The 24368-nt window shown below is 29.1% G+C and overlaps 2 protein-coding genes and 1 long non-coding RNA gene across 3 annotated transcripts; all 3 read right to left on the bottom strand.

The window, feature by feature from the left end:
* Positions 1 to 3359: 3359 nt before the first annotated feature.
* On the bottom strand, positions 3360 to 6859 carry LOC107454412 (uncharacterized). Its single transcript, XR_001585445.3, has 3 exons — positions 6701 to 6859; positions 5158 to 5214; positions 3360 to 3623 (listed from the first exon to the last, which is right to left on the bottom strand). It is a non-coding gene; the product is annotated as an uncharacterized lncRNA (long non-coding RNA).
* Positions 6860 to 13648: 6789 nt separating this feature from the next.
* LOC139426876 (uncharacterized) lies at positions 13649 to 14251 on the bottom strand. Its single transcript, XM_071186996.1, has one exon. It carries the CDS (start codon positions 14249 to 14251, stop codon positions 13649 to 13651), a length of 603 nt encoding a protein of 200 aa, XP_071043097.1.
* A 105-nt stretch (positions 14252 to 14356) lies between these two features.
* On the bottom strand, positions 14357 to 15046 carry LOC139426875 (uncharacterized). The gene has a single exon (XM_071186995.1). The coding sequence runs from the start codon at positions 15044 to 15046 to the stop codon at positions 14357 to 14359; it is 690 nt and encodes a 229-aa protein (XP_071043096.1).
* Positions 15047 to 24368: the final 9322 nt, after the last annotated feature.

Below are 24368 nucleotides of genomic sequence, written 5' to 3'. Positions count from 1 at the left end.
AAAGGCAACGATAGCTTCTGTGTATCATTTTCTAATAGTTTTACTGAAAAACTTCTTTATCGTTAATTGTGGAGATTTTTGAAATTAAAAATAATCATGTTGAATTGCCTAATTAGAATATAACACCAAATGAATAATTGACAAATATAAATTAAATGCTCTAATTGCATTTGTTTCACAGTTCGCTGGATACTGTAATTTTTCCACTTAAAATATATACTTATAAACAGCTTCAAAATGTAAGGTCTAATTACTAACCATATCACTATCATATCTAATATATATAATTCTCTTACGTGGCTCCCAAATTTTGGCTGTATTTGTTTTCCGCCGGTCGCCACGTTTGCTTTGTTTTGTTTACGTTACTATTTCTCTTACACGGCGAATCGACCAATGATTGCCGCTAAAAATGTCACATGCCAAATCTAGCTGAGGTGGCTCAACATATAGCGCTTTTAAAAACGGAAACTGAAATAACCAGAGAGCATCAGCTGCGGCAATCTCATACTATTAAGCTAGGCAGAAGTGAGTAGTCTTTGTCGATAGATCTCTATTTTAGTATTTTGTCGAAAGCGCTTTTTTTCACGAAATTATATATTACGAATTTATTTGACGATTTTTGATTTATATTACGAATTATACTATAGCACATTTCTAATAGGTTTAACGAATTACATGTCATTTATTTGAATTTAAATTTATTTTCATGACTTAGTATTTACTAAAAAGATGTAATTTAAAAAAAAAAAGTTTTATATGGATTTGAATGATTGTTTTAAATTTTTAGAATTTTGTGCATTTGCAATGTACCTAAGTTAGTAGCGAGAGAAGCGAGGTTGGTTTGCGAAGCAAATCATATAAGATTGCGTTGCAATTTTCGGGGGTTGGCGAGCGTTAGCGAGTAGGGGTCACAGCCCACTAGTATTATATAAATAATAAAATTACAGCAATATATTTCAGTCTTTGTTAGTTCTGAGAAGTACTGAAACTAGAATAAGCGAAAAAAAGCTTATTCTAGCATTAAAAAAAAACACATGTTCTTAGTCCAAAACTCGTGTTTTTTGAGTTGCGCCACTACTGTAGCTCGTGAGCGATATGTTTGAACTAAAGCAATATTGACTTTCTTGTATGAAATTTATACAATTCGTACCCAAAGGGCATGATTGCAACATTTGGTAAAGGCAAGAAAATTACTTTAAAAATAAGGTGGCCAGAGATTTGTTCTTCAAGATTTAATATTATCAATCGATGATAATCATCTTCAATAATAAATTTCAGTATTATTTTTTCATTGTTAAAAAAGGGGTTAGTAATCACTGGGTCAGTAAACCGAACCAGTAAAGTGCACTTAAAAGTGTTGAACTGTTCCGTATTTAAAAACTTTTACTCATGTGAAATATTAGTTTATGTGAACAAGGAGTCACAGCGTCCTCCCAAAACTAAAAAACTAGTAGTGAAATTTCAAAACAAATATTTAAAAATCCACTGTTTTTTTTAATATTTCTGTTGGAAAATCTCTGCGAAATTTTGTTTCCGGAATATTAATCGGTAAATTGAAAAGGTTAAACGGTGAGTTTTCAGATATTCGTTTAGAGACTTTACTACCGCCTTTTTTTGTTTTAATAGGACGCTGGTATACTTAATTATATTGCACTATACAGATTGTATTTTAAACTCTTCATTGCTTTGCACGTATGCAAAGCTAAATTCGAATCGTATTTTCTCTTCTGTTGTCTTTAATTTAACATCGGAAACTGCTTTACACTTCTGCGAAGGTTCTTGGCTAATTAAGGGAAAAGAATTAACCATTCGTCAGTTTCCGTCATTCATTAGATTCGTCATTCGTCAATTTCCATTTTTTGTTCTAGTTAGTCTTTGTTATGTCTCATAAAGGGATACATAAATTTGCTTTGTGTCTTCTAATTTTTTCAGAAATAAAACTACTATTGGAGTAAACTTGTACGTTTGTTCACCACAGGTGCACACTGGGTAACGAGAAGAGAGTAGCAGTTCTGGCATTTCTGTGGTCAATGGGACAAACCCTAAGCGCCCGCCATTAAAAAAAAAACACATGTTCTTAGTCCAAAACTCGTGTTTTTTGAGTTGCGCCACTACTGTAGCTCGTGAGCGATATGTTTGAACTAAAGCAATATTGACTTTCTTGTATGAAATTTATACAATTCGTACCCAAAGGGCATGATTGCAAGAAAATTACTTTAAAATAAAATGTGACCAGAGATTTGTTCTTAAAGATTTTATATTATTATTAATCGATGATAATCAGTATTTTTTACATTGTTAAAAAAAAGGGCAAGTAATCACTGGGTCAGTAAAATCGAGCCACTTAAAAGTGTTGAACTGTTCTGTATTTGAAAACTTTTACTCATGTGAAATATTGTTTATGTGAACAAGGAGTTACATAAAATGTTTCAAAACAATTTCTTTATTTGTAACTGGACTTATATTAAGTTGTCCAGCATCCTCCCGAAATTAAAATACTAGTAGTAAAATTTCAAAAGAAATATTTAAAAATCCACTGTTTTTCTTTTCTTTGTTTAAATATTTCTATTGAAAAATCTCTGCGAATTTTTGTTTCCGGAATATTAAACGGTAAATTAAAAAGGTTAAACAGTCAGTTTTCAGATGTCCGTGTAGAGGCTTTACTACTGGCTTTTTTCATTTTAATAGGGCACAGATCGGTTTAATTATATTATACAGATTATATTTTTTACTCTACACTGCTTTGTACCAAAATCTCAATTATCATTCGATTTTCTCTTCTGTTCTCTTTAATTTAACATCGGAAACTGCTTTGAATTAAAAATCAGGCTGCGCTAGTTTCAAGGTTAAAGGACACAATGTCTCAACGCGTGTAGATTCGTTAGTTTGTAGCCTACTGCCATTTTGATAAGAGGGACAATTGCTGTTCTGAACGAATTGTTGTTTATTTTTGCAATTTGAACTGAAGTTATTTCATTTCTTATGTTTGATTTTTTTAAAGTGATTTTTCATGATATTGTGTTTATTACTGCAAAGATTCTATTATTTCCATTCAAAGTTGGGTGTCAGTGAATTTAACTATCGTTTATTTAAAAATAATTATGATTCTTCACTATTTAAAAGTTAAAGATTAATTGTAACTGTTTCGTTTCAATAAGAGAAAACTTAAATGTAGGCATTGCGAGACTGGCAATCTGATGTGAGCAACGGTTATTCATTAGATTATATGGTAATAGTTTTAGCAGTTTCATTTTTAAGTTTCAGGGAGAGAAAAAAGAAATTAATGTTTGCTGCAAAGTATTCTTTATACACTGGTCTTACATATGTAAACAACAATTATAAAATAAAAATAATCCAAGAACGAGTAATTCCCTATTTTAATCAGAGTTTGTAAAATGGTTACCTGTTTTGTTTACAATAGAAAAATTTTCTTTTCTAGACAACCTGCAGCATAGTGTAAAAACGTTTTTGAAAACGGTTTGGAAGAACGACTTATGAGTTATTAATTTTGTAAAATCATTTATTTAATATCTTAAACACAATGTTAGTTTCTTGATTTAAACAGACTATCTTCTTAAAGGTCATGGTGTCAGATGCTTAACCAGCAAAAGCTTCTTCTATACCTGCAAAATAAAAATAAAAATCCTTGATGCAAACAATCATATTAGGAAAATATTTTTACGTTAGGTAAATTATTATTATAAATTTGTGTTAACTAGGCAGTGTTAATTTCATACGGAAAATATTAAAATATTGACTCTGAATTGCTAAACAAATTTTACAGCTCAGAATCTCTGCAAAATCTGTTGAAATAAATCACATTTAATTATCTGCTACTAAGTTAAGTCTAAAAAACAGTAATTCAAAAATTTCCTACAGAGCATGGCATTCTATAGGCCAACCAAATGTTTTCATCTCTAAAATGTTTTTTTAAAAAAACAAACATAAAATAATCAAACAGTAAAATGGACGAGTAACGTTAAGGCAACCGGAAATTTCTTGGACTTAACTGTTCAAATTGAATCATGAAGCCAATTCACCATTGCATCTTTTTCAAAGAAAAGGGGTTATTTTTGACTGTTACCTACTTGCCTTTCCAGATTATGATCGGACCACGTCCGTTTATAATGCTTTCAGTGCAGTGCGGACATTGCCCATCGGCTAGTTCTTAGGTTAAAAGCTAGTAACTCAAGAAAAAAAAATGTGGTATGAAATTAATTTCAATATTTTGGAAAATTAAAATATCCATGGCTACCGATTTCCAAGAACAAGAGAAAGTAACATGAGTGCGGTAAATTTTAAATATCATGTGTTGTCATGAGCAACAGCATTATGACAGGTGATCCTGAATACAGTTAGTCCTTATTTTGATGACATGAACTACTAATAAAAGTAATTCGTTAAATTTAATAACGTGACTTGTTAAATTAACCAAAAAGGGCTACAAATAATTCTAAATGATTAAAAAACATTGGAATCATTTTAGCTTTATCTTGGTATTTGTCTGAAAGTTTTGTCGACAATTTTCTAGTGTTGTTCAGTACTGATTAGTTTATACTTTTTCTTTCATCCAGTACGAAGAACAGGTATACAGCAAGCATATTATTTACATTAAAAATAAAGTACTAATAATTTGAATCAGAGTCGTATATGAGGCAATTATGCTTTTTAGTATCAGCACAGTATTTCAACGTTAAAAACATTTTGATTACTATAAATACTATTATTTTTCTACTTAGTAAAATCTCTCGCAAAGACCGTACAAGATGGCGTCTTCGATATATCAATCAAGGAATGCTATATTCCAAGCAATCTTTGGTCTTTAAAGGTTATTCTACATTTTTAAAAAAAATTATTATTCACAGACATCTTAATAAAATCTTTTTGATTTACACATTAATTTTCATAGCTGCTATATTTTTACACTTTTTTGTGAATAATATGTACTTATTACGAATAATTGATAGAAAGACTTTAACCACAACAACATAAATGATCTAAACAAATTATAGACTTGACAATTATCTCGATTTCAAAGTATTAATGACTCGAAATCTAAATCTGTTTCTGTACAATCACCAATAAAATCTTCTACCAAAAGCATTATTCGGAATATATATTTAGAAATGGATCAAAAGCTAAAGTTTGTATTGTTACCTTCCATCTCCTTTCTTGTCTCAACCAAGTTTAATCTGAAAGGTCCTCCATTTACTTCTGAAAAAAAAAATACAGTTATAATTTTCGTAACGGATCATGTCGACACTTTAAAAATATCAATTATCAAGAAAAATACCAGACAAGATGTGCCAACTTTTCCAGCTTTTAAACACAATAAACGAAAAAATATGACAATAATCATTTAAGTACCAAAAATTATACTATATTAAATATAAGTTTAGCCTTTGAGCTGTTTAATTCAAACCTTTATAGAAAATATTATTAAAGCTTGAGCTTCAGTTCAGACATATCTACTTATCCCCTGGCACATAAGGCCTCTAATCTCTTTTCCAGGCACCATTGCCCTGAGCCAGTCCTCTTACATTCTCAAATTCATTTGGTTTTGCTTTGTACGAATCTTTGGTGCATTTATGTTTGCCAATTAAGTACCTGCCATCCTCTTTTACGTTTTAAATCGATTCAATCCAAAAGTTTATTTTGAAGTCTTTATAATTAACATTCAATTCAAAATTTTATAGAAAATATTGTCAAAGTTAGAGCTTAAGCATATCTTCTACAGTTGAAAAAAAAATTTACAAATTTTAACTTTTTTTTACAATTAACATAATCTCTTTAAGACCTTTAAAAATCGAAAAAAATTTTATAAATATTTTTTAAAAAATAGTTAAGTTCGAGGATAAGATAATAAAATATATTTTTTGACATTTCATGTAGTAACTATACATATTACTGGCAAAGTTTGAAATCCGCCATTCTATAGAATGCCTAAAACTAGCCATCGCTGTATAAATTGATTTATTTTTCACAAATTTCTTAGGCATTCTATAGAATTCCTGAGGAGAAACCGGCAATTATGAAATACATACGTTTCGAATGTTATCAAGTCTAATTTAAAATGTCAGTTAAGCCTACTATTTTATAACACAGAAGGTTAAGTTAAATTTATTATTTTTATGAAAATCATAAATTTTGTTTTGTTCAACTTTCACTCTTCTTTGTATTTTGAATTACTTCTTTTAACAAAACTCAGAATATTTTCAGAATAATATTTGTATTTTTGAGGAATACAGCCGCGTAACAGTTTATATAATAGGCGTGTAACAGTTTTTTCACTTCATACTTAGTCATTCTATAGATTACCTATACAGTACCCTACATACACTAATGGAAGAGACAACATCCGTTTTTGACATTTTTAATTTTGAATTTCTCAATAAATACTTTGCTCATTATTTTGTCATTTTCAACAAAAGAAAGATAGCAACAATTTAATATGGAGACAAAATGAAGATGTATGATACAAAAAAATTTAAATGAAGATACTAAAAATTACTGATGTCTTTTTGTCTGAATTAATTTATTTAAAATTTTGATAACTTTTGTTCAGAGATATTTTTTTAAATCCGAAGTAAATTTTTTTGTAAGTAAACAGAAACCTCTCTAATATAACTTTAGTCAATCAATTCACCGCAAGTTTTTTAAAATGCCCAGTAGAGAGAATTAATAATAATTTTTTACTTACCAGAAAGTAAAGACAGAAGAAAAATTCCAGTAGTGAAAACAATTTTGAAGAAATTGAAATTCATCTTGTAATAATTTCTTGATGACTACTTAGCAATCGAAACTTTGATTTATATCCATACTAATAGTTTGGAATGATTTAAATAGTAGTACGCCGAGCATATGTAAATATGAAAGTCACGACAAAAACTGATACTTAATCCGTTCTTAAAGAGGAGACACATTGTTAGCTATATCTTCTAGTCATGATTTTTTTAAAAAAGATGTGATTTGCGTTTAATAATTTATTCAAAGAACTTTTCTAGAAATCTTTCTCTCGCTATACATTACGTGAAAAACGATTTTAAAACTTCCAGCTGTTTTAACAATGTTTTCGATAACATTTAGTTCTTGATTTTCCTCTTGATTAATATTGTTTTAAAATTTAACGAATATATGCAGGTTTTCTAAATTAAAATGAAAAATTAACACAAATTAAGTTTTTTTGTTATTTTCTGGTGCATAATGTTTTTATCTGTAGAATTGTGTATAGTGTGAGCATATTAAATATGAGTGAATCTTATGAAAAAGTTTATTTCTGAAATTAATCTAAGTGAAACATATGCCGAAATAAGACATTAATGTTTTCACAATTATCTTTGTAACATACATATTTATATGTTGTTCTGAAATTAAGCAATTTTCGGAGAGGGCATTTAAAGAGAGAGAGCTAAAAAGACAATGGTCGCAATATCCTTTCAAAAATAAAATAGATAGTTACGAATTTTTAAGATAATTATAATTTTTAATAGATAATTATGAATTTTTAAGATAATTATAATTTTTAATAGATAATTATGAATTTTTAATAAGATAATTTCGAATTTTAATGATGAATATAAGATAATTATGAATTTTTTCTTTAAAAAATTGTAGTAAAAGTTAACTACAATTTTCTAACTTTTTATAATATTTTAACTGCATCGTCATATTAACAAATCAAAAATAAAGAAATAATTAGTTCAAAATGGTGTTCTTAAATTAAGTAAGCTCCAAAAATTAAATATTTTGTTATCTTTAATTAAATAAAAGAATTATTTCAGTGTAAATTGCCAAGTACTTTACATTTTTTTTTTTTGGAAAAGAGATACTCTATTTCTTCCAATTCTCTCAAAAATGCATTTTTTCAATTGCAATAAAATTGCTTAATTCAATTAATTTTAAAATCTTTTTTCCTAAATTATGTTTTTTCAAAATTATATAAACATTACATAAACAAAATTATACAATACTTAAAAGTAATTTTCATTTTTATGCAAAATACTTAAAATTTTTCTTTTAAAAATGTTAGATTGTTTCATTTCTTATTGTTTTAGATTTATGACAAAAACTGAATCTATTTCTTTTGAAAAAAAAAATAAATAAATCCCAAACACAGTTGACCAGTAATAAAAATGTATTGAGATACTACAAATAAATTTTCATGGAATTCTATTTTTAAGTTTCTGTACATATTTCGTGTTTTATTTAATATTTTAATTATTATTTCGATGATGTTAATTTTCAGCTTACTTTGTTCAGATATTAATTAACAATAGAAAGTATTATTTAAACAAAATACAAGCACATAGGAATTTAAAAGTATAAAGACAAATCATTTATTGAATAAATTTATTTTTGAAGAAGATTTTACCGATTTCCTTTTCAAGTTAAATCTCTTTTATATCTTTCGAATAAATAATAAGCACTTTGACTCCCAGTCCATAGCTCATTATCGTCCTCTTGAGGCAATTTTAATTACTCATTTTAAGCAAAGGCCACAAGCGAAACTAATCAAAATAAGCAGACTTTTAACATAAGATAGTGAGAGTTTAAAAAGTTAGAAAAAGAAACATTTTTGTTAGAAAGCTCGAAATTGATAAGCTGCACTTGGGCATAGGGATTACTTCTAATAATTAACATTTCGAATAGATTTAGATTTTTTTTCCCAACACAAGCTTGCGTAAAATCGTAACTAATATTTCCCTAAAACATTTTAATGCTTTGAATAAGAGTAATACTAAGAAACATCCCTCCCCGCAGTTTCATGTTGTATTATGCTTACGTAACTTAAATATTTTTGTTGCTGATTTGATATTGCAATCTGTTTCTCTCTAAAAGCTACAGTTTTAATGCAATTTAATAAAATATATTTTTAATCAATCGACATTGTTTTTAAAAAAATTCACCTGAAAGTCTCTTGCTACCAGTATGAAAAGTGATCCTACAACAATCTTTTTCATGACAATGCTCGCAAGCATACTTAGTACCAAAAAACTGCAAAATTAATTAATTAGATTAAGGAAATGGGACACTATTTCCGCCATTTCATAAAAACTGAATTTTATATACGCAATTTGGGCAACTATTTTAAGATGTTTACCAAGAAGCAGGACAGTAGTTCGCTTACTAAAAATCACTCAGTTTCTATATTTGACAGTTTTGATTTTTTCCCCCACATCTTTCCAAGCATCGTTTAAGATCAACATCGTTCAACTGTATGAGCAAGTGCTGAGGAAATATACCTATAAGAGAGTTTTTACGAGTGTGATAGTTTATTTCTATAGTAGAAATGCAATGATATCTTATTTGTATCACTTTCTGTTAGTTTTTGCTGAAGCACTTTTTTATCGTTAATTTTGGCGACTTTTTAAAATTGAAAGTAATCATGTTGAATTGCTTAGTTAGAATATAACACCAAATGAATAATTGACAAATATAAATTAAATGCTCTAATTGCATTTGTTTCACAGTTAGCTGGATACTGTAATTTTTCCACTTAAAATATATACTTATAAGCAGCTTCAAAATATAAGGTCTAATTACTAACCATATCACTATCATATATTATATAAATAATAAAATTATAGCAATATATTTCAGTCTTTGTTAGTTCTCAGAAGTACTGAAACTAAAATAAGCGAAAAAAAGCTGTAATAAAATTATAAACCCTAAATAATATTTTCAAATAATTCACTCTTCATGTGATTTTTTTTAAACAAATATAAATTTTTTATGTAGAAGAACATAAAAGTATATATCGCACCCCGGCAAGAAAAGTGACGCAAGTAAAAAAAAACAGCAATTTTGAGGTTATGTCAATAAAAAATATGTATGAAGTGCTCCATCAAGCTCGAAGGATGTCTCTCTTGAAATTGTGTTATTTCAGAATAAGTTTTATAGTAATCTTTAAGTTGAATTTTCTCAAATACTGTTTATCGACTTGTGTCACTTTTCTTGCCGGGATGCGATATATTTATATCTTTATTTATAACATGGAACATCAATTCATACAGAATTACAAACGTTTTTTAAATAAAATAGACCTGTTGCTCTTTCTAAAAGCCACATATTTTTCCAATAAATTTTATAAAATAATAAATAAATGCAAAAAAAAATTTCACAAATCAAACAGCTTTATTTTTTCAAACAGCTTTATTTATTTTTGTATGTAGTCCTGGCGACAAGTCTTTTCTTTGTTATGTCTCGTAAAGGGACATATATATTTTCTTCGTTTCTTTTTCCTCTGGTTACAGCATTAATGTTTTAGGGTATAAATTTTAATTTTAAAAAGGCAAATCGTTAAAAAAATGTAAATTATTTTGCCTACTGTTAAGTTATCCTTTTAAGTGTTGGCTAAATGGCTTAATTTTAGAACATTTTCAATACCAAAACCTTGAGTTTTACTATACAACTACTTTTTAAAATCTATTCCAAAGACAATACAAGTAGGCAGCTATGAAATATCAATAAAAAAATATGATTCTTAAAGCTATCGTTAAGCCTTAAATAAACATTAAATTATTGTAACATTTTTTAAATAATAAGTTTTTTAAAAATAAGTAATACTCGTAGCTACTAGATTTGTATGCTTTTTTATCAATAATAATTCCCAGTGGTCGAACACTTTTCTTGGTCTAGTTCATGTAATGTAAAATACACTTAACCACTATAATTAAAGTATAAACAACATAAATTTATCTTTATTTAAAATTTATCTTTAAATCGTGATTATTCCCGAAAAGAGCGATTTTATTCTGTGATAATATAAAAATAGGAAATGAAATATTTTACAAATTATTTGCGATGTAAACTAATCTATACTAGTTATTTTCTGTATATATATTACGTGATGAAGGATTTTCAGCGGCTTTAACAATGTTGGCAGTTATATTAAATTTTCTCTTGAATAAAAAAAATATTTACGTTTGCTAAATTAAATTGAAGAATTAAAACAAATTAAGTTTTATCTTATTATTTGGCCCGTTTATTTTAACAGTCTCACATTGTTTTATATCCAAGCCGAACAGATTTGTTTGAACTAAAGCAATATTGACTATCTTGTATGAAATCAATACATTTCATACCCAAAGGGCATAATTGCAACATTTGGTAAAGGCAAGAAAATTACTTTAAAAAAAAGGTGGCCAGAGATTTGTTCTTCAAGATTTAATATTATCAATCGATGATAATCATCTTCAATAATAAATTTCAGTATTATTTTTTCATTGTTAAAAAAGGGGTTAGTAATCACTGGGCATGTAAACCGAACCAGTAAAGTGCACTTAAAAGTGTTGAACTGTTCTGTATTTAAAAACTTTTACTCATGTGAAATATTAGTTTATGTGAACAAGGAGTTACAGCGTCCTCCCAAAACTAAAAAAACTAGTAGTAAAATTTCAAAACAAATATTTAAAAATCCACTGTTTTTTTTAATATTTCTGTTGGAAAATCTCTGCGAAATTTTGTTTCCGTAATATTAATCGGTAAATTGAAAAGATTAAACAGTGAGTTTTCAGATATTCGTTTAGAGACTTTACTACCGCCTTTTTTTGTTTTAATAGGACGCTGGTATACTTAATTATATTGCACTATACAGATTGTATTTTAAATTCTTCATTGCTTTGCCTGTATGCAAAGCTAAATTCGAATCGTATTTTCTCTTCTGTTGTCTTTAATTTAACATCGGAAACTGCTTTACACTTCTGCGAAGGTTCTTGGCTAATTAAGGGAAAAGAATTAACCATTCGTCAGCTAGTTTCAAGGTCGAAGGACATACTGTCTCCCCGCGTGTAGATTCGTTAGTTTGTCGCTTACTGCCATTTTGATAAGAGGGACGATTGCTGTTCTGAACGAATTGGTGTTCATTTTTGCAATTCGAAACTGAAGTTATTCCTTTTTAATTTCTTAAATTGACTTTTCATGATATTGTGTTTATTATTGCAAAGATACTATTATCTACATTAAAAGTTGGGTGTCAGCGAACTCAACTTTCGTACATTTAAAAATAATTATGATTCTTTACTATTAAAGAGTTAAAGGTTAATTGTAACTGATTCGTTTGAATACGAGAAAACTTAAGTGTAGGCATTGCGAGACTAACAATCTGATGTTAGCAACGGTTATTCATTAGATTATACGGTAATAGTTTCAGCAGTTTCATTTTTAAGTTTCAGAGAGAGAGAAAAAAATTAATGTTTGCTGCGAAGTGCTCTCTGAGTCTTGAGAGTAAGATGGAACGACCTGCATGCATCGCTTTTATATGCTCTTCACGGATTAATTCTAACACAACACTGTTAGCAGGTAAAAGGATTGGACATCTGAAATTCTCATTCTCATCACTATGTACCAGTTTGGTCTTTACTCTCAGAATATCACTTTTATCTCGAAAAGCTTGTATTTTGGCTAGAAATTTATCATCTTGGAAATGCGTTGTTTGCATTGACTTAAAAATCACACTTTCTGCCTTTGTTAACTCCTCACAGATTAAATTTCCCTTTAACTTATCCTGATGTGAAACGTTGTGGACAAACGTAGGATCCAAGCGACTACTCTTACATTTCTGCTATATGTTGAAAAGTAATTACAGCATATTTCCGTAACTTCAATATTTACCATGGAGATAACTACTTGTTTTCTTTTTTCCAAATTTACTTCCTCTTCATTAATGGAAATTTCGTCAGCTGCTTCAGGCCATTCCATGTGGAAAAGATATAGCCAGCTGGGGCCCTCCCACCATTTCGAATTGCCAAGTTGTTTAGCAGAGCAACCTCTACTTGGTAAGTCTGCGGGATTCATAGATCCGGGCAAATGCCTCCATGCTTTTACTGGAGTCAATTTCCTGATTTCTTGAACTCAATTTTCCACAAATACACCCCATGTGTCTTCTCTTTTAAGCCAAGTTAATACAGTTGTTGAGTCTGTCCAGAAATGAACTTTGTGCGTCTGAAACTGTTTTACTATTACAATAGATAGACGAGCTGCAATTGTGGCATCAAGAAGTTCAAGTCGAGCAATCGTTGTTTCCTTTTTTCCGCTAGGTGCGATTCTTGCTTTACTCTGTAATTAACAGAGTATCACTTTGTCTATTCCACTTCATTCCCAGAATATTGGTCTCACTAGAATTAGGTTCTGATGGGTTAGTAGACTCCCACCCTCGTAAATCAAATTGTCTTTCAGCCATAATATTAGTAGCAACTTCTATGAATTGTTTCAGCTCTGATTCAGTTTTCACGCTTGTGAGGCAATTATCTACATAAAAACTGCATATTAGTTCCTGTATAATCTCTTTGGGGTATTTTTCATTCCCTCCCATTGCTTATTCTAGTTTATTATTCAAATGGTATTGAATAGTGGCTCCTAGCAAAAACGGACTACAAGAAACGCCAAACACAACTCTTCGATGACGAAAATGTTTCAGCTGTCCATCTTCTCCATACCATAAGAATCGCAAGAAATTTCTATCATTTTCATAAAGACTTATTTGCAAAAAAAAACCTTACGTATATCAGCTGTTACACCAAATTAATATCTTTGAAATTTATTTATCATTGAGGGAATTACTTCTATCAAATTTAACCCTTTTTCTACACAATCATTTAAACTAGGAACTCCTTTTCTCTTAGAAGAAGCACTGAACACGGGCCTGATTTTAGTTGTGCTGCTCTCCTTTATCACAGGTCGATGAGGTTAGTAGTGACAAGGTATTCCCCATGTCTTCTTTTGGAACCTCTTCAATTATTTCCTCTTTCTCCCAGTCCTTGAACACTTCTTCATAGGCATCATACAATTTGTCGGTTTTCAACTTGCGTGTTGTCATTTGCAATCTCTTTAACGCCAAATCATAATTATCTGGCAAAGGCAAATGCCCATCAAGCCATGGCAGACTAACTATAAAACGGGCATCTCCTTCAACTTTCACTGTATTTAAGAAATGTTCCATTGAGGCTTCTTGCAGTTCCTCTCTAGATTTTTGTTCTGAAGGATCTTTTATTCCTAAAGAATCTAATCTCCACAGCTCAGAAATATCCATTTCTTTTACTAAAAGGGAAGTAACCAACATTGCGTTGCTTGACGTTAAATCATATTCAGGTGCTTTCCCTGTTAAAGTCCATCCCAGTAGTGTCTCCATTGCTACTAATCCACTGGCCAAAACACTTCTTTTTCCAGTCATGAGTTTTCCTATTACGTCAGCTCCAAGCAGAATTTGAACTGGTTGTGACTCATATCCGACGTCTGACAACTTTATATACATTTCTTCATTTTAACCAGGGTCCAAAACTAACAGGTGTTATAGTATCACAAATAGATGCTTGATCTAAAGCTTCCATGTTACAAGTCAAGTTATTCTCTGGATTCCTTAATCTAATTCTATAACACGTGTGTTCAAATTTATCTTATTATGACCACCAAACAAAGAGTGTATGAGAGTTTTTTTTCTCAAGGGCACATATTCCATCTTTTCAGTCAAATTTTTTAAAATATATGTTCTTTGTGATCCAGAATCTAAAACTGCTCTCACCACAATTTCTTTTCTATCAGATATCAGCTTTAGTTTCATAGTTTGAAGGAACACTTTCGGACCGTACGTGATGTTGAACTTGTTTATTTCAGAACTTTCACTTTTCTGCCCAGATTTATCGGGTTCACGATTTTTTGCAGCTAAAGATTCACACATTAGTACCACATGTCTTTCACCGCATATGACACATTTTATAAAAGCTTTGCACCTACGAACTGGATGTCCTTCCATTAAACAGGCAAAACAACATTGACTTTCTCTTACTATGTTCTCTCTTTCAGCTAAAGTCATATTTCGAGCGGAAAAGCAATCTGAACTTTTATGTTTCCCAGAACAAAACACACACCCTTTCTTCAAATCTTTTACATCTGTAGTCAATAGATTTGCTGCTGTTGGAAATCTTTTTGTTGGCAAATCTCTTGCTTTCTTTTTAAAGGGTTGGCGTTTTTCATAAGATCTCAAGCCAAAATCTGACATGGCCAAATTAATTCTTTCTTCACCTTCCGTTTCTGCTTTCAGAAAAGCCATGATGTTTGTTAATCGCTCTTTGGCGTCAACTGAAGCAACGCGCGAAGAACTTCGGTTTCAGGCTTTCAGAAACTCTTCTTGGAAACAAGATTCTACCACAGGGAATAGTATTGAAGCGCATTTCTCGATCGTTTCACCTAACGTTTCTAAATCTCTAAGATATGACTCTAGTTTGTCATAAAGGGACGTCATGATATCTTTTCATGCTTTTGAACGGAAACTATGAGCTTCAACAATTCCCTAACATAAACTTCGACCAAAAGGTCATCCTTGCCAAATCGGGCTTTGAGGCTATCTACTGCTTTGGTATAGTTTGCAGCTGTTGGAGGAAAGCTTTCTACAACTTCTCTAGCTCTAGATCCAACAGTTGTAGCTTGAATCAGGTATTGAAATTTGTTTTCAGGGACAATATCTGTATAGCTATTAATTTGTTCAAATTGTCCTCAAAATGGTAGCCAATCTCTTAAATCTCCACTAAATTGTCTAAGTTCTAATTTTGGCAAATTAAACTGCTTTCTGGCACTGGTTCTAATAATATTTGGCGGAGACTCACTGGTTCTTTGCGATGTAGATTTAAGTCTCGCCAACTCCAGTTCATGTTTTCTTATATTTTCTCTCTCTTCATATTCTCTTTGTCTCTCTTCATATTCTCTTTGTCTCAATTTTTCTTCATATTTCTCCTTTTGTCGTCGATCATTGACAGTAGCTACCAATACACTTGTTACAAAATCTGGATCAGCTAAATATTCTTTACTTTTCAAAATGATTGTTTTCAGATCCGATACAGTAGCTTTTGGAGGTAATACTTCGCCAATGTCTTGGGCAACAATAATAAGATCTTCCTTTTTAAATCCTTTTGATGCTAAAAACATTTTTTAAATCAGAAGTAGCGTATCAACCGTCCTGTCGCGGACGCTACAAAATGTCGTTAATAAGTTAAAATAAATAATGCGGACGCCTTTTAAATAAAATCAATCAAATGAACTACAAGTTCTATAGATGAATGACAAGAAATATAAAACTTTAATCTTTTAATAACTAATAATTTAGCATCAAAAACGGATTCTAGAAATTATAATTCTAAATTACAACAAAAAAAGAACAACAACAAAAACTATCTCAGGTTGCCACGCAACCTAAAGTGAAATTTTAAAACAAATAAATCTAAAGAAACTTAAAGGTGGCGCTTCTGTCAAATATACATAGGTTAATGACTTAAAATCTTAAACAACATCATTAACTATATCTTCGAGTCATGATCATTTTCAAATAAGGTGATTTTCTTTTCATTTCAATATTAAAATATCACACAAAGGAAACTGTCGATAAAATCTTTCTCTCGTTATACATATACGTGATGAACGATTTTAAAATTTCTGGCTGTTATAACAATGTTGATTGATAGCATATAAGTTGCTTTTGATTTTCCTCTTGATTAACAGAGTTCTAAAATTTAACGAAAATATGCAGGTTTGCTTATTAAAATGAAAAATTGACACAAAATAAAAAAAATTTTGTAATTTTCTGGTGTATTATTTTTTTTATCTGTGGAATTATGTTTATTTAATGTCTAAGCATACAATATATATATGCATCTATAGGAAATACAGCTTTTTATCAAGTGTATAAATTTCATTTCATGAAATACTTTTTTATACTGATAGAATTAATAATCTACAAACATAATATATATATATATCTATGTNATATATATATATATATCGCTGGTTCACTCTGCATTCACTTGTCATGTTATTTAAATGAGAAGTGAATGCAGAAGTGTCGTTTTAGTTTTGAACCAGCGATGTATTAGTATGTATATCTATGTATGTATTATCATTGGTTAAAGAAAAAAAACTTAAAAAAAGAATTTTTTCAAAAACCTAGTTTAGCTTAATAACCTCATTGTATGTCTGTAATTTCTTTTAATTAATTTTTCGAAGGATTATCTATAATTAAAAACTTAAAAGAGTTTTTTTTTGTGAGAAAACAGAGTAGGAGCATGGCATGTTATGGCTTGAAATAACTGTAACAATTATTCGAAATATAACAAATAAAATTACCATTAGCTTGACATGTAAAGCTATAATGTAAATTCAGAAAAATGACTAAAACAAGAAAACAAATTTCGCTTTTGGTAATGGCGATGAAAATTTATGCGCTTTGTTGTCAGAGGAAAACATCAACATTATCTTGTTTGAATTTAAATCTAGAAAGCTGATCTTAATTACAATCTTCAAAAAAAAAAAATGCGACTACATTCTTTTTACTTAGTTCTATATGTTTTTTAGATTGAAAAAGAGAAATATGCCATCGGAAATGAACTACAAACTACTGTTGAATTACTGGTATTCTCGGGTTTTCGAATGACTTAATAAACTAATAAAAATTAATATAAGCACTGTCGCTAAGTATTTACGAAATATATGAGAAAGATTAAATGTTGTCTCAAAACTTTTAATGATTTGAGGCAGCACACTGCACATAGAATCTTTGCCGCGCTAAATGTGTGTTCATTTAAGACGATGTTGGTGGGCATTATTGTAGGATTCCCTGTGTACAAAAAATAATTTAAAAACGTACAGCACGTTATGAATTGTGAACTAAAAGATTTCTTTAGTTTTTAAGTATGGGAGTGCATATGGGGCTTAAGGTCCGAAAGACATGGTTAGCAAATCCGTTTGAAAAAGGAATACACAGCGTTAAGGAAGTAATGGTAGGATCCACAAATCATTGGTTGGAATCCTAACATGATTGTAAAAAATATCAAACCCAGTCCAGCAAAAATTAAATAATAAATGCGGAATAAAACATAATATTAGTCTAGTTAAACCCTTTTGAAGGCCGTGGTAAGTATATTTACCACCACGTTTTACCACTTTTAATTTAGGTTTCCATTTTTCAATAACTTCAGCTTTCTTGAAGTGAGTTTGAGTAAAATTGGTAACCATTTGTCACTTTTAAAAAACGTATAAAAGTTATAAAATACATAAATTCCTTTTGAAGTTTGTACCATTTAAGGAATTTATTTTATAAATAAAGAAAAATAAAAGTCAATAAGTTCCTAATAGGTCATGTTAAATATATTTACCACCAAAAAAATGGCCTTTTTATAAACTAAATGAGTTTTTTTTTATATATCAATTACTGTTCTTAAAACAATTTCAATTCCAAAAATACTTTAATTTACCTTTACTAGAAATAAGTGGCCCGTTAAATGGTTAACATTCTTGACTGACTCGAGTAAATTTTCAATAAGGGTCAGCTAAAGAAACTTTTCAGTACGTAGGTGGGTAAATATGGACAGTGCGCATAATATATTTCTACGTACGTTTAAATTTTTAAAAATACATTTCTTTAGAAATATAATTAAAATATATGTACGCGTCAGGAACGCTTTTGAATTTTAATTAAATCGTATTTAAAATAAAAAAATAAATAATTATGATTGTTCAAATATAAATGAAAATGTTTAATTGATTCGAAACGTGGGTACTATTTAAACGTAGACACGTTTTAAAATTTAAATATTTCGTTTCCAATTAAAAGTTTAAAAATATAAGATTCTAACATTTTGCTTCTCATGAGAATTTTATTGGCTTGGAATAAATTAATTTAAAGTATATAGAAAAACATAATAATTAATGTTAACTATAATTCATATTGTATAAATTCATTGAAAATTAAAAGCTTGTTTTAAAGAAAATAACGTGGTTAGTAAGCTTTATTGCTACCCTATTGTAATAAAGAAATCAGTAAAAACGATGCCATTTTTAAATAAATATTTGCTTTGAGAAGAAGGATTTTCGGCGGTTTTAACAAAGTCGACAATTATATAAAATTGTTGAATTTTCTCTAGAATAAAAATACATATACGTTTACTTAATTAAATTGAGGGTTATATGGAACATGAAATATATTTATTTTATGAGTCATATGGTGTTTGATGTCAAAGCCGAACAGATATGTTTGATTGGATATCTTTTATTAAATTAATTCATTTCGTACGGAAAGGGCATAATTGCAACATTCGGTAAAGAAAAGAACACTACTTTCAAAAAGTGGCCAGAGTTTTGTTCTAAAAGATTTCATATTATTATTAATCAATGATAATAAATGTCATTACTAATAAATTAGAGCATTTTCATTCACTGTTAACAAAACTGGTAGGTAACCACTGGTTAGAAAAGTCGAACTAGTTAAGCGCTCTTCAAAGTGTTGAACTGTACCATATTTATAAAATTTAACTCATGTGTAATATTAGTTTATATGAACAATGAGTTACATAAAATGTTTTGGCAAAATTTCTTCATTTGTAACTGAATATATAGTATATTAGGCTGGCCAGCGTCCTCCCAAAACTAAAAATCTGGTAGTAAAATATCTAAACGAATATTAAAAACTTCACTGTTTTTCTTTTCTTTTAAAAATAATTTTATAAGAAAATCTCTGAGTTATTATTTTTTAGGAATATTAAATTGGAAAGGTTTAAGAGTGAGTTTTCAAACATGCGTTTAGAGATTTTACTACCGGCTTTTGTTTTAGTAGGACGCTGGTCTACTTAATTATATTGCACTACAGAGATTGTATTTTTACTCTTCACTGCTTAGTCTGCAAAGCTAAATTTGAATAAGATTTTCTCTTCTGTTCTCTTTAATTTAACATTGGAAACTGCTTTTCACTTCTGCGTAGGTTCTTGTCTAAATTAGGGAAAATAATTGACCACCAGTCTGTGCTAGTTTCAAAGTTGAATGTCATACTGTCTCCCCGCGTGTAAATTCGTTAATTTGTCGTCTACTGCCATTTTGATAAGAGTGGAGATTGCTGTTCTGAACGAATAGGTGTTTTTTGCAATTTAAAACTGAAGTTATTCCATTTCTTATGTTTGATATTTTTAATTGATTTTTTAAGATATTGTGTTTATTATTGCAAATATACTATTATCTCCATTCAAAGTTAGGTGTCAGTGAACTTAACTATTGTACATTTAAAAATAATTATGATTCTTCACTATTAAAAAGTGAAAGATAAATTGTAACTGTTTCGTTTGAATAAGAGAAAACTTAAATGTACGCATTGAGAAACTAAAACTCTGATGTCAGCAACGGTTATTCATGCGTTTATACGGTCATAGTATTAGAAGTTTCATTTTAAAGTTTCAGAAATAGAAAAAATAATTAATGCTTGCTTTGAAGTATTCTTTATACACTGGTCTTACATTTCTAAGCAACGATTATAAAACAAAGATAATGCAAGAACGAATAATTCCCTTTTTTAATCAGAGTTATTAAAATGGTTACCTGTTTTGGTTACACAAAAAAAGAATTTTTTTGACTTATAAAGTACGCAAAATCATTTGTTTAATATCATAAATACAATATTAGTTACTTGATTTAATCAAACTATTTACTTGAAGGTCATGATTAGACACTTATCCAACAAAATATTCTTCCTAGCCTGCAAAAAAAATCATTGATGTAAACAATTATTTTCAGATAATATTTTTACGTTACGTAAAGTATTGATCTAAAAATGTATTAACTTAAAAATCTAAGCAAAGTTAATTTCATTAGGAAGATATGAAAATAATGACTCTGAATTGCTAATCAAATTTTACAGCTCAGAATCTGAGTAAATTCTGTTGAAATAAATCACATTTAATTCTCTGCTACTAAGTAAAGGTTAAACAGTAATTTAAAAATTTCCAACAGAGCATGGCATTCTGTATGCCAACCAAATGTTCTCCCCTCAAAAATGTTAAAAAAAAAATGAACTTCAAATAATCCAACAGTTAAATCGATGATTAACGTTAAGGCAACTGGAAATTTTTTCGACAAAATTGTTCAAATTGTATCATTAAAGTAATTCACCATTGCATTTTTTTCAAAGAAAAATTGACATTTTTGACCGCTACCTATTTGCTTTCCAGATCATGATCGGACCACGTCCGCCCATAACGTTTTCAGTGCAGTGCGGACATTGCCCGATCCTCTAGTTCTTAGGTTAAAAGCTAGTAACTTAAGGCAAAAAACAACAGAATGTGGTAAGGAATTCATTTCAATTATTTTTTTTCTGGAAAATTAAAATATCCATGGCTATAAATTTCCAAGTACAAGAGAAAGTAACTTGAGTGCGAAAAATTTTAAATATCATGAGTTGCCTTGAGCAACAACATTATGCCAGGAGATCCTGAATACAGTTAGTCTTTATTTTGAAAACTAAACTGAAACATGAACAACTAAAAATGTGTTTCGTTTTATCTAATAACGTTACTCGTTAAATTAACCAAAATGGGCAACGAATAATTCTAAATGAATAAAAAACATTGGAATCCTTTTAACTTTATTGTTTGTGTTGGTATTTGTCTAGAAGTTTTGTCGACAATTTTGTAGTGTTGTTCAGTACTGATTAGTTGATATTTTTTCTTTCATCCAGTACGAAGAAAAGGTATACACCTAACATATTATATAATATTTAAAAATAATGTAGTAATAATTTGAATCAGAATCGTATATGAGGTAATTATGCTTTTTAGTATGGGCACAGTAGTTCTATGTTTAAAACATTTTGATTACTTTAAATACTATTATTTTTCCACTTAGTAAAATCTTTCGCAAAGACCATACAAGATGGCGTCTTTGACATATCAATCAATGAATGACAAGCAATCTTTGGGCTTTAAAAGTGATTCAACATCTTTTAAAAAAATATTAACAAACATTTTAATAAAATCTTCTTGATTTACTTATTAATTTTCGAAGCTGCTATATTTTTACGCTTTTTTGTGGATAATTCATTATTACGAATGATTGATAGAAAGGTACTTTTTTCAATTATTGAATCTTGAGTCTAGCTCATCTCATGTGTAATAAACTTTGACCAAAACAACATAAATGATATAAACAAATAATAGACTTGACAATTATCTCGATTTCAAAGTATAGATCACTCGAAATCTAAATCCGTTTCTGTACAATCACCAATAAAATCTCCTACCAAAAGTAATTTTTTTGGAATATTTTAAGAAATTGATAAATTTATTAATGTGTATTGCTATGTGTATCCGAATTCTCCTCCGTTTACTCCTGAAAAAAAATACTGTTATGATTTTCGTGCTGGGTTGTGTCGACACTTTAAAATTGTCAAGAAAACTACTAATAATATGAATAACTAAAACTACTAATAATACGACACTAATGATATGAATTCTGAAGAAAAATACCAGAGAAGATGTGCCAACTTCTTCGGCTTTTAAACAGAATAAACGAAAAAATATGATAATAATCATTTAAGGACCAAAAATTATGCTATAGTATGAAATAATTTTAGCCTTCGAGTTGTTTAATTCAAAACTTTATAGAAAATATTATCAAAGCTTGAGCTTCCGTTCTGCCAGATCTACTTATCCCCTGGCACATAAGGCCTCTAATCTCTTTTCCAGGCACCATTGTCCTGAGCCAGTCCTCTTACATTCTGCATTCATTTAGTTTTGCCTTGTACAAATCTTTGGTGCCTTAGTGTTTGCCAATTAAGTCCCTGCCATCCTCTTTTACGTTTTTAATCGATTCAAACCAAAATTTTATTTTGAAGTCTTTATAATTAATATTTAATTCAAAATTTCATAGAAAATGTAGTCAAAGTTAAAGCTTAAGCATATCTTCTACAGTTGAACACAATATTACAAATTGTAACTTATTTTTTACAATTAACATAATCTCTTTAACCTTTTTCAAAATCGAAAAAAAATATTGTAAATATTTAAAAAAAAGTTAAGTTTCAGGATAAGATAATAAAATATATTTTTTGACATTTCATGTAGTAGATATACATATTACTGGCAAAGTTTGAAATCCACTATTCTATAGAATACCTAAATCTAGCCATCGCTGTATAAATTGATTCATATTTCACACATTTCCTAGGCATTCTATCTTATTCCTGATGAGAAACCGGCAATTATGAAATACATCTCAGGTTCGTTTCGAATGTAATCAAGTGTAATTTAAAATGTCACTTAAGCCTACTATTTTATATGACAGAAGGTTAATTTAAATTTATTATTTTTATGAAAATCATAAATTTTGTTTCGTTCAACTTTCACTTTTCTTTACGTATTTTGAATTATTTTTTTTAACGGCACTCAGAATTATATTTGTATTTTTGAGGAGTTCAGTTGGCATTTATGTAATAGCCGTAACAGATTTTTTTCTTCATACTTTGTCATTCTATAGATAACCTATACAATACCCAACACTAATGGAACAAACAATATCCGTTTTTGCCATTTTTATTTTTGAATTTCTCGATAAATACTTTGCGCATTATTTTGTCATTTTCAACAAAACAAAGATGGCAACAATTTAATATAGAATCAAAATGAAGATGTATGATAGAAAAAAATTTAAATGAAGACACTAAAAAAATTGCTTAGGTCTTTTTGTCTGAATTAATTTATTTATAATTTTTATAACTTTTGTTCGGGATATTTTTCTTAAATCCAAAGTAAAAAATTTTTCTAAGTAAACAGAAACCTCTATATATAAGTTTAGTCAATCAATTCACCACAATTCGTTTTTTAAAATGCCCAATAGAGAGGATTAATAATAATTTTTACTTACCAGAAAGTTAAAACAGAAGAAAAATTCCAGTGGTGAAAACAATTTTGAAGAAATTGAAATTCATCTTGAAATAATTTCTTGATGCCTATTTAGCAATCGAAACTTTAATTTATATCCGTACTAATAGTATGGAATGATTTAAATAGTGGTACGGTGACCATATGTAAATATGAAAGTCACGACTTTTGTCGTGACTTTCATGACTGGTACTTAATCCGTTCTTAAAGAGGAGACAGACACACTGTTAACTATATCTTCTAGTCATTATTATTTAAAAAAGATGTGATTTCCATTTAATATTTTAAATATTTTTCAAAGAATTTTCTTCGAAATGTTTCTCTCGCTTTACATTACGTGAGGAACGATTTTAAAACTTCCAGCTGTTTTAACAATGTTGTCGATAGCATTTAGTTCTTGATTTTCCTCTTGATTAACAGTGTTTTAAAATTGAACGAACATATGCAGATTTACTTAAATTAAAATGAAAAATTAACACAAATTAATTTCTTTTTTTTTGTTATTTTCTGGTGTATAATGTTTTTATCTGTCGAATTGTGTATCGCCTAAGCATATTAGATATGAGTGAATCTTAAGAAAAAATATGGCTCGTAACTATATAGTTTATTTTTGAAATTTTTCTAAGTATCTAGTAACGAAATAAGATATGCGTGTTTTCACAATTATATTTGTAACATATATATATA

This window comes from Parasteatoda tepidariorum, chromosome 10, assembly GCF_043381705.1.
Source record: "Parasteatoda tepidariorum isolate YZ-2023 chromosome 10, CAS_Ptep_4.0, whole genome shotgun sequence".
Taxonomy (NCBI): Eukaryota; Metazoa; Arthropoda; class Arachnida; order Araneae; family Theridiidae; genus Parasteatoda; species Parasteatoda tepidariorum.
This window is presented reverse-complemented; position numbering and strand designations above follow the sequence as displayed.